The following is a 12,186-nucleotide window of genomic DNA, read 5'->3' on the forward strand; positions in this document are numbered from 1 at the left end:
TCATTACACCAAAAACAAAGCAAAACAACAAAACACTGAGATTAAGTGAGGTTAAGTAATCGCTCAAGGTTAAATTCCATGATATTTTTTAGGTGAATGGGAGGAATGCATTAAAGAGAAATAAAAATTTTATGGTAGTTTGAATTCGGTAAACCCTTCTGGGCCTGCATTTCACTGCACCTTCATTTTGTGAGCAGATGGACGAAGGTAACTTGATGAAGAAGCTCGTTTGATCTAGTAACACATTGTTTAACAGCGTGGAAAACCTTCCGTTTTTCATACCAACCAGGAAATGCAGTCGGGCTGCATTTAGGGTGCTCAGTGGATGTGAGGGCTGCCATCACCATGGCAACCAATTGTTTGTTTAAAGGTTTTTTCAATAAGTCTTAATGATTCTTTCTAATAGATCACTAAATTCAAACCGTTCTTCAGCCAGCACCTCCCCACACTTGTGTACTCAATGGCTCTCTCTTTTTCCATCCTAATCTAGCCTTCTCAAAATAAAGAAATGTTTTTCGAATTGTATTGTTGTTACCCTCATAGCACTCACATATGACACTGTTCCTCTTCTTCACTCTAAATCCCATCCATTTAATTTCTCAAAACCCAGCGTCACCATTCTTTCCCTCCAGGAAGTCTTCCCTTAGTTGTCACACCCTTGGTTATGGAGCTTTCAGGGAACCCTCCTCTAGGTCTCTTACGCTCAGTTGCTATAGTTTGATCTTACTTGTTCATCTGGTTAGTCCTGAAACAAGGTGTGCAGTGCAACTATTTGTGTATCAATGTATCTTTTCAGTGGCCTTTACTTTTATTTTGGAGAGACAATACATTAATAAAAATGTATAACTGTGACTATATTGGCCAGATTGACTATAGCCAACCATCAGGTAAGGACACCCAGCTCTGTCTGCGGAGCCAGGAGGAAGACATCAAAGGTACAGTCCGGCCCCAGCCAGAGGACTCTCACTGCGAGTGCTCAACCAGATACACTAGTGCAGATGAGAATGAAATGAAGGTCTTCTTACTCGAAAGAAATGTCATGGAACACCAAATCCGAGACCTTATTACCAGGTTTCAAATGACTGTTTGCCCAAAGATACCAGTGTTTTAAAGGTTAATATGGGACTTTCATATTTATAGAGAATTGCAGTAAATAAGATCATCCATAAATAAAATTTTCAGAAACTCAAAATCAAAGCCTTTCTCATTTTAGGCCAAAATTACCACTTCAGACATTTTAAGGATTTTGCATAAAAATAACTCTAAAAAAATAGTGTACATGTCTTTACATTCTTAAACAGAACCTATAGGATATTTTCACTTAGCTTGATGACCCAGAGTCATCATTTTGATATTATTTACTTTTTAAGTCTATAACAAACTATCATTTTTAAGTTGCCAAGACATTAGTGTTCCCCTTGATAGGAAATGATCTAGATTGCTCTCCTTTTAGAATACTCGCTTTTCTTTTGTATGTATGGCGTCTGCAGCTATCATTCCTTTCTGCCCTCACCTGAGCTACTGCAATCAGTTTCCCCGTCTCCACATAGCACGGGGTTTTGACCTGATGTCAGTTGATATACTAAGTAAGCATTCTTCTTAGAATTTTGTCTAAAGTAATAATAGTAAATGGGTGTTAAATAATGATCTAGTCTCATGAAATGACGGGATTTTACTGCATATCTTTATGTTTATGCTGGCTGTTCAGAGAGCATTCAGCTTATTTCCCAGTTCTTTGCTGGGCACCAGAGAGTTCAAAGTGTTGAGACTGAGCGTGGCCTTTTAAAGTGCAGTGGTCTGGAGCAGGCAGAGAAAGAGACAGCAGTTAGAACTTGTCCCGCTCCCTGGAGTGGGGCCACGGACACAGGACAGGCTCGGTGGTGGGTGCTGAGAACTGGCACACACCGCGGCTCAGGGCACTGTAGCCGCAATCTCAATTTCTGCTGCTCCATCTGCTGTAGGACCTTTTTTAAGGCCTACACTGTTTTCCTTCATTAAGTTCATCTTTCATAACTATCTGTTAGATCACTTCCAGGTTTTAAAAGTTGAAGAGTATTGTAATTTATCTTAGAGAATATTCTGCCCTTTTTGGTCTGTGAGCAGTTTTAGTTCTTAAATCTATACTTCCTGAAATAAAAATTCAGTCTAATGAAGAATGAAACTTTTGTGCAATTATTATGGATGCATACGATAAATTAATTTTTATCACTGTTTATTCTATTTTTAAAAAACCATTAACTATATGTAGTGTAAGTATCTAGGTAGATTTCTTACTACTGTAGTAGGCAAAAAAGCCTGCTATCTTGTTATATAGAGCTCCTCAAAAACAACCTTTAATCAGCTTTTTGTTTTCCATTTATTTGGGCTAGTATTTTGGTCATCTCCTCACTATAGCCTTTTTCTATTTATCAATACCTGTTAATAACACATAGTCAAAATTATGTTGCACCTGGAGCCATAGAAAGGATCTTTGAGAGACAGGACCAAACATGATGAGAACATCTTTGTTCCAGCTAGTAAACATGTAATATATCTAGAGAAGTACAGAAAGTACTCCCAGCGATTATTTAATGTGTAAAAGTAAAACCATGTCAGCCAGACACATGAAAATGTTGTATTTACAAATCCCTTTATATGTCTCCGCTTGGGAACTTTTTTCCAGTTTGCATCCGGTGTGTTTCCCGTTTGACTCCAAGCGTCTCATCCCTGAGTTCACCTCTCCTATTTTGTTCCTAGCTCCTCCATCAGCATGCCCAGCATATTTCTCAGTGGAACCTGGTATCTTGTTCTGCATTCATAATTTTTGCCTCCTGATAATGAAATATGCTTACTCTAATTGATAGTTCCTGGAAGAACTCCCCTGTGCGGGAAGCAGGGATGGCTGCCAGAAAAGAACACTCAGCCCGCTGACTAAGCTAAAGAAATATGTGGAAAAAAGAGACAGAGGGTGAAACAAGGAGAGAACCACCAGATAAACATAGAATTCAGACTCATTTTCTTTTTTAAATATATAATATTTATTGTATTTTTCATTATCATTTAGTCTTCTGATACTCCCCTCCCCCACCCCACAATCACCACACTGTTGACCATGTCCTTGAGTCCTTTTTCCTTTTTGCTCAATCCATCCCCTCCCTAACCTCGCCCCGACCACCACTAGCTATCATCTACTCTTGGTCTATGAGCCTATCTCTACTTTGCTTGTTAGTTCAGTTTGTTCATGAGATTCCACATATGAGTAAAATCATATAGTATTTGTCTTTCTCTGACTGGATTTTTTCACTTAGCATAATGTTCTCGAGGTCCATCCATGCTGTCGCAAAAGGTAAAATTTTCTTCTTTTTGTACAGCCAAGTAGTATTCCATTGTGTAAATATCCCATAGTTGTTTTATCCCCTCATCTATGGATGGACATTTGGGCAGCTTCCATATCTTCAAAATGGTAAATAATGTTGCAATGAACATAGGGGTCCTTATGTCCTTTTGAATTAGTGTTTTTGGTTCCATAAGATATATTCCTAGAAGTAGATTGCTGAGTCAAAAGACAGATCCAGTTTTTCTTAGCCCTTTACAGACTACTCTTCCTTTTCAACTGAGATCTTCAAGGGTAGAATCATGCCATGCCTATCGTGGCATCCTGGGCACCTACCAGTAGGCTCAGCAAGAGGCTGAACTTGGCAGGAGGCTGTAGTCTTCCTGTTTTCCATCAGGCCTCTCCTGTTGGGTCTTGCTCACTATTTTAGGTCTGCAGCAATCGAACAGCACAGAGGAGACCCAGTTGGATATCCCTTTCTTATAAAATATTCATTTTTACTAATTTTCTCAATAATAATTATTTCACTTGATTATTTTTTTATGCAGTACTCACTGAGTACCTGATATGTATAGCACACTGCTCCGTGTGATAGCAATACAGCAGTGAATAGCGTCTTTCATCATATGATTGTTATTTAATGATTAAAACTCCGGTGGTGTGGGTATTTTCCTCAGTTTAAAAATGAAGTTTCAGAGATTCAAAGCTTAATTAATTTTTTAGGATCTCACAGCTATGAAGCAGAAAACAGGAGTCAAAACCCAAGTTTAACTGACTCAAAGTTTATGCTCTTAATTACTAGGCTTTACTACTTCTAGATCATGAATAAAGAAATGGGAATATGTAAATCAGAACCTGAGCTGTGAAAATGTCCAATAAATGTTAATTGCTTGTCATGAAGAATTTTTAAGAACCTAGTTCTTTGGCCTGACTGCATAGCAACTCTATTTCCCCCAAAATTGAATCTACCACATTGTTTACCAGGAATGATTTAATTAAACCCTATAAACAACTTTTTGATTTGTTATTTCATAGGTATGTATTGTTCACATGCATTTTCATTTGTCCACAATCTATGCACCAATGACAGCAAATAATATCTACATCAGGGCACTGTAGACAGTTTGTAAACAAAGCAAGTAGGTCATTTTTTTTATCCAGGTTAATTAATAATCTTTTCATTCCTTCAAAACAAATGCACTAAGAGCTAGCTAGCTATGCACCAGCCACTTCAGCAGGAGGCAAAAACAAGGTCATAAGAACCCTGCTCTCCCAGACCTTATGTATTGGAACCAGGGAAACAAAAAGTGAATTTAAAAGATGATTTCTGATGATGGCAACTGCTATGGGAAAATGTGAAGGATCTGTGAGTAGGGTGAGTACAGGACAGGAAGGGGAAAGGCATCCCTGAAGAGATGCTGTTTGAGCTGAGTCCTGTATGGTGAGAGTCAGCCATGTTAACATGAAAAAAGAAGCGAAGAACATGCCAAAACAAACTTCATTTGTTTGAATAACAGACAAAAGGCTTTTGCATGTGCATCAGAGTGAGCTTAGAGAAGAGGCAAGGCATAGAGTTAGAGAGATAGGTATAGTGCAGATCACATGGGGCCTTATGTGTACAACCTTGTAATGCATTGTCTAAACAAAGACATATTTAAAAATTAAAGGGGATGTTACTAATAACTACACCAGAAAATATATATAAACCTGGAATTTCCCAGATACACCAGGGTTTATAGTTATCCCACTTATATGTCAGAGTAAAACAATTTGAATTTTATCACATATAGTTGTGAGCTCTTAGATGGTTTTAAGCAGGAGAGTGAAATAATTTCATTTGCATTTGTAAATAACTACTGTGGCTGCTGTATGACTCTTTACTCTTGAAATGGAAGATCAATTTTAGAGACAAGTGAAATAATTCTGGTAAGAGGTGATAGTGGCTTGAATGGTAGTCATACTGGAAAGAAACTCAGCACTTTGGGATAAATTTTGTAGAGAGTGTAACTAAGACATGGGTTGGATGTAGGCATGCATGAGGGAAAGATAATAATAAAAGTGACTGCTAGGCATTTGGCCCCAGCCTCTGGATGTATTATGATACCATTTGCTGATTTGGATAGACTGACAGAGAAGTTGGTTCAGAAGATGGGAGGAATCAGTGGAATCAGCAGTCTGGTTTTGACTGTATTAAGTTTGAGATTCCTGTTAGAACTGCAAGTAGAGATGTCAGGTAAGCTACCGGGATATAATCTCTTTTCTTTCTCTGCTTGGAACAGCTTTCTCACAATGTTATTAGTATCCTCAATAAAACAATTTAAAATGACATTTAAAGATTCTCTTAAAGTGATTTTTCACTGAACATCTTCACTTATATTTTGTTTTCAGCCTCCGGTGTTTGAAATGGCTAACATCACCAATTGTCTTTCTAGGAAAGTGTAGACCTGGGTGAAATCATGTTTTCCCTTTGTTATTTGCCAACTGCTGGGCGTATGACATTGACGGTCATCAAGTGCAGAAATCTGAAGGCTATGGATATTACTGGCGCATCAGGTATGCACACAATTGGCTAGTGATCCAAGTATACATTCCCAAATAATATATTCCATGTACCCAAAACTATATGTAGCAATTGAATTGAATTCATTTGTCCATTTAGGGTCACTAAAATGGTAGAAAAAGAGATAACCCGCTAAAGGGCTGTAAGTCACCTCTTTTATTCACATTATCATTAGAAAATTTTTAAAAGGTGTTACCAAGTAAATTGACTTTGAACTTGGGTTTTTATTTTTATTTCTTTCTCTACTGATTTAGTTTTTTCTGAAAAGTATATAATTTACCATCCACTTCCTTACTTTCAGTTAATCACTTATTTATAAAAGAAAATTCTTGGACTTTAAGTCATGCATTTGAAACTTGCATTAGTCTAAGGATGAGGACCATTTGAAGACATATTTAGACTGAACTTATTTCTCTCACCTGATCTGCAGAGAAATTACCAGGTTCCAAGATCACCATTTGCATTTGCATTCTTACCAGCTTTCTAACTAAAAATTTGGGCAACTATAGAGATTTAAAGAAATAATAAAGTAATTAAATGCTTCTTGAAGCTTCTTAAAGACATTCTTGAAGGAAATTATTTTTGTGCTAGATTTGTTAGTATTAAAGCCACACCACACTATTTTATTCCTTTATTTAAATCTACAGTTCTGGAGGATTATTTATAACTGAATATGTGAACTTTGGCATAGTTTGTGAAAGAAAAATAATGAGGGTAGAATAGGGAGATCAATAAGTGTTTGTTTAATTAAACAGAAATAAATAGTAATGGAGATATAGTAAAGGATGACACGGGAATAATCTATAGCTTTGTGGTTCTTAAAAACAAAAATGCCCCCTAGATTTGCATTATAAAGAGCATGATGAACTCAAAATGTTAGTGTGGAAATGTTACAGAACCCTGCCTATGCTGTTCTGGAACAGCTGTGGGGTTCAATTGCCCACTGCCAGGAAGCATGACTCCCAATGTAAGAGTTTGGTGAAAAAAGAAAGGGGTTGTTTATTTCAAGGTTATACCAATTCCAAACAATGGTGGATTTCTGCTGTTAAGTCTCTCTCCCTTTAAAACACCCAAAAATACATAGTCCTGCTCCACTTTGCCAACCAGGCCAGGTTCAGAATACACCAGTCAGAGGTACAGTCTTTCACAAAAGGAGAAGTCCGAGGTTCAGCATTCCAGGTATCTCCCACTAATCCGTGCTTGCTGAGGCAGGTCTCCACAATTCCCAACTCCATCAGCTCTGCCGCCACGTTCTCCAGGCAGGCTTTCCAGCAGGTCTCCTCTTTCTTACTCCAGCTCTTAATCCAAAACCAGCTGGCACCTCCTGCTCTGAACTGCAGGGCACCTTTTTACACACCAGACCTTGTGGTAGGCAGGGGGGCCCGTCTACACCCTTTCAAACTGCATGGCTGCTACCTACCCTCTCAGCTCTCATGGCAGACCAGCCCCTTGTCTTTCAGCCTGCCCTTATTTTAAAGGCTAACCCACAACTTCCTACATGTCCTCATATTTGGCCCCTCCTACAATATGCTACTTTTGCCAGTTCCATCATATCTTTTACCTTCTTTTAGCTGCCATCTTTAGTAAGGGCAAGAGTGCCCCATGAAACAGGAGCCTTCACCTTCCTGCCTCTGTGCAGGCACTATATAAGTACTCCCTCTCTTCCTCCCCCACCCCCAGCCTTGCTATATCAACTAGCTATCAACTTGCCATTGTTATGAAAAGTATCCTAACCATGCATCATCCCCTTCCTCCACCTCCCAACCATGGGCTGTGAGGAATATGCTTTGGTATTTTCAGGGACTCCCCACTTTGTACCCTGTTTCAAAAAGAGGTGCAGTATTTACTAAATTAATGTTAAAATGAGGTACAAATATAAATACAGATATCATGCTCCCTTCTGTATAAGAATGGGAATTTTCAGGATACATATTCATGTTGCTAACATTTGCATAAATAAGTACTGGAATAATCCAGAAAAACTAAGGGAAAGTATGGAGATAGATGGGAGGGAGACTCCTCACTGTACATCTTTCTCTAGGCTCTTGATTCTTGAACTATGTCCGGATTTACCTATTTATTTGTTTAATTTCTAATACATAGTTGATAAATAAAGATAGAAAGAAAGTAAATTTCACATTTATCTTGAAATAACGCAACAAAAATCCTTGGGTCAATAAAAGTTGAAGAACTTAAGACAAACAGTGTACTCTGCAAATTATTGTTTTTCTAATCTTTCTACAATGTATCAAAAGAGACCAAATTTTGAGACCAAAGAAAAAACAACAACAGCATCAAAGTTGTAATTAAGTACAAGATCACTTTGTATTTACATGAAGCTTTTTATAGGAGGAGTACATGCTTTGAGAATACCACCTCATTAATTCTCACAAAAGGCTTGTGAATCAACCAAGGAGCCGGTAAATTACCCTTGTCATGAGTAGCGGAATGTAGTCAGAGACATGATGGGGGCATGGAAGGATAAAGCAGGCTTGTTCGTGTTGTTAATGAGAGGCCTAGGCCTCGGGGCTCCTACACAAATGTAGATCCCAAAAATGAGCTTCTTCTTTAGAATGCACTTCCTATTATTGAAAAACAAAAATAAATGGAAAACAGCCATTTAACATTGCCCTTTCACCTTGTTTTCTTCTAAATACCCTGTTTCTAGCCATAAAATGTGGATCTGTCCCTTGGAGGAGATGCTTATAAAATATACAGATAGATTTTTCCAGAGCTCAGAAAATGCTCATTTGCTCAACTAAATTAATATTTCCATCATTTTTGGTCTGTTCTAAGAAAATAAGATTTATTACTATATTGATAAGGAAATAAGTTGGAGTATGACCAGAAAACAAAAAATAAAAATAGACCTTAGAAACTGGTTGTTCAAACCATCTACCATGCTCACCCCAGTGACAACATTCCCTCCCAAAGCCATGCCTCCTTTTTATAAAAAGGTAAGGTTTTTACAGAAAATTTTAGAATACCATATTCCTGTATTTCCTATAGCACTCTAACAGTTGTCCTACTTAAGGTGGCAGAGGTAAGAAAGTAGAGAGTCAGCTGGGCAGAAATGTTAACAATTATTTGATTCCTGGGCCCATGAAAATATAGGCCAGCTAATTTTTACTCTTTCCAGTTGACATCATACAGACAATGTCATAACAGAAATCTTCCCTGTGGCCCTGTTGAAGGCACGTAGTGATCTTTTTTGCATGTTGTTGAGTATTAATTACTTTTAGTGATCATTCCTTCAATCAGAGCTTCTTATAAGGCACAAATGCTATGGCTGTAAAAAGAGACCTCTAACTTTAGTACCTTTTCCAATGATTGAAGAAAATTCGAACTAATGTAGTTGGGCTATATTAGCTGCTTTCTAATTTCTATTCATTGTGATTACATATGGTCGTCTGGATATATATAATATTGCTCTTTCACAAGTTTTAGTATTCTGATTCTAAACTATTTTGAAAGGTTAAGTTTCAAATTATTCTTACTTGTTAAGATTAAATTCCCTAGAATTCACTTCTAACAAAAATATGTCTTCAAATAATTGAGACTGAAAAAAGTGTAGCTCTGGACTGGCTCTTGATAAATTCATGAGTTTTCTCAGTTATATTAAAAATAATGAGATCAAGTTAATTATTTTCTAGTTCATTCAAAATAAATGTTTTCATTTAAACTAGTAAGTATTAGAGAGTCTACTGCCCCCAAATAAGTCATTTGAATTTAAAACTGGTACTATTGTAAAGCTTAATATACCACTTTTCTCACTTAGTAACATTGAACTACAGTTTTACTTATGCTTTGTACCGATACTTCTACTTTAACAAAATTACCTTCCCACTCCTAGATCCTTATGTCAAAGTATCTCTGATGTGTGAGGGTCGAAGACTAAAAAAGAGGAAAACAACTACAAAGAAAAACACTCTGAACCCTGTGTACAACGAGGCCATTATTTTCGACATCCCCCCGGAGAATGTGGAGCAGGTCAGCCTCTCCATCGCAGTCATGGATTACGACAGGTACGTGTGTCTGTCTCCGCTCTGAAGAACAGCCATGTCGAGTCAAGTGCGAACCAAATTCCGCTACAGCAGTTTTCATGTAAATTGGAGGAGGGGAAAATTATTTATTTAAAAAATTATTTATTTAAACTCATTTTTCCATGTTATAATATTTTTTCTTCTCCAAGTGAAGTTACTCTGAGGTTGGAGGATGGGACACCTGGGCTGGTGACTGAGTGGGTACGGAAGCTCTACGGGACACAGTGTAGAAAGCACCGTTGTGAAGCCTTTTTCGCAGTAACCACAGAAACTAAAATCAACGGAGTTTGTTTTACTAACTAGACTGGAATATGAATATTATGATTCTTTTCAGAGCTCTGTCATTAACTAGCTGTGTGAAATGCAAAGTTTTGTAATCTCTTGGGGATTCACTTTCCCCATTTGTGAAACATTAGCATAATATGGAACTGTAAGCAGTGGGTACTGAGGGGAGAAGGTGAGCAGTGGCCCTGGGAATACAGCCTTGATGCTTTCACTGCAGCCTTAACACATTGCTTCGTGGGTCGCTCTTCCAGCTCCCACACTTGGACTCGCTTTTCCTTTCATGAACTAAATTGCACACTCCCAGGTACAGCTCTGAAGGTTCTTCCTGCTGCAGCTCCTACCTTCGCCTTCCCACCCTTCCCTTGCCTGAAATGCCACCCCACACGCGCCTTACAGCCGTGCTCAAGCCACCGCCTCTGTCTGTCTCGGGTCACCCTCCACTTCCTCCCCTGAGCTCCTATCCCACCTTAAAGGTTCAAATCTCTTCTTTGGCCCTTTATCTATACTTCTTTTTAGCGTTTCACGTTTTATATTTATAAACCCTTTGGAAAGGAATAATGTGTATTTAACCTACAAAATTATCAGCGCCGAGACCATGTCTCACTGCATTTATTTTGTTCTAATGCTAACACAAGAACGCACATATACAAATATTTAAAAACAATGTCCATTTTATATTATCATGAAAATGGTAGTAACCAGGACTCTATAACCTAGAGAAATTAATATGCTATACCGTGGCTCATAGCTAGCAAAATGAAGCAGTGAAAAATGAAATGTTATGCATCATCTATTTCAAATTAAATTATATCACAATTTTTTTAAAAAGCTATCACTGGAGACAGAGAGAGATCTTGAATTAATTGAAATTTCAACTCTAAAAATGGTGTACTGTTTTCAGTAGGAACCCTTGTTCAGTTTTACCAAAAAATATCTCCTATTGATTTCTCTCAGCAGTGCCCACAGGTAAGTTCAACTGAGCATTGGGCACCCGGGCAGCTTCAGAGAAGTGGATCCTGACAATATACAAAACAGAAAAATTTAAAACCTTATTTTTAAAAGTATGCTTATTTGGGAAATAACATTGAGGAAAATGATAGTAAACATACAAATCTATATCAATGACAGGAAGAAAGTAATGAAATATCCTAAAATCATCTCAAAGTCTCCTTAGAGATGTCTGTCAAAATAACCCTTAGAAATACCTTTAAATTACACTCCATACTTGAAGGGCAACTCAACCACTAATGCACTTGAGTCAACTGCCTTTGTTCAAATGCTGCCTCTGCCTCTTACTGGGTGTATGAAGGCAGGCAGGCAGGTCCCTGGGCTTTTGGGTGTTTCATTTCTGTCTCTGTAGAATGAAATGGTGATAGTGATACTCATTACCATGGTGTGAGGATTAAGTGAGCCAGCACACTTAAATACGTAGAACAGTGTGTGGCACATAACAATCTCCAAATGTATTGACTGCCATTATTATTTTGATTTCTTGCTGTAAACACAAGACATGAATGCAAAATAGGCATGCTGTTCAGTATGCTCTGGTGCTATATACAATAATAAATCATCTGTAGTACTCATCATAGCCCTGTCCTGTTTAATTATAGTACAAACATAACCTTCATTGACATATCATTCAGAGTTAATTAAATATGGTCATTTATACAAGAAAGTGGGTATTAAGCTCTTAGTGAGAAATATAAGCATTATTATAAAACATTAAGCCTTGTGGAAAGAATGAGATTTTGATTTACATCACTTAAACATTAATAGTATTGCTTCTAAGAAAGAAACTCCTCACACAGGTAAGGACCAGCTGGCATTTGTCATTCACACTATCGTTATTGTTGTGAAATGTGCTCAACTTACGAGGCACTGAAATGGTTTGTGTCCACACTTTTGAAAACTCACTTTTAAATGCTGATCTAGTTTAGGAATTTTAGTTCACTTAAGATTTTTTATTTGACCTGAAGTTGTTTGGT

General features: G+C 37.6%; 1 protein-coding gene across 1 annotated transcript in view; it reads left to right on the forward strand.

Annotated features, from left to right (window-relative positions):
* Positions 1-12,186, forward strand: part of SYT10 (synaptotagmin 10) — a 59,272-nt gene that overhangs the window by 39,127 nt on the left and 7,959 nt on the right. The window contains exons 4-5 of the mRNA XM_028532642.2: positions 5,746-5,866; positions 9,727-9,898. Of these exons, the coding sequence (XP_028388443.1) occupies positions 5,746-5,866; positions 9,727-9,898 (293 nt within the window). The remainder of the gene's footprint in view (positions 1-5,745; positions 5,867-9,726; positions 9,899-12,186) is intronic.

Source organism: Phyllostomus discolor, chromosome 2 (assembly GCF_004126475.2).
Source record: "Phyllostomus discolor isolate MPI-MPIP mPhyDis1 chromosome 2, mPhyDis1.pri.v3, whole genome shotgun sequence".
In the NCBI taxonomy this organism is placed as follows: Eukaryota; Metazoa; Chordata; class Mammalia; order Chiroptera; family Phyllostomidae; genus Phyllostomus; species Phyllostomus discolor.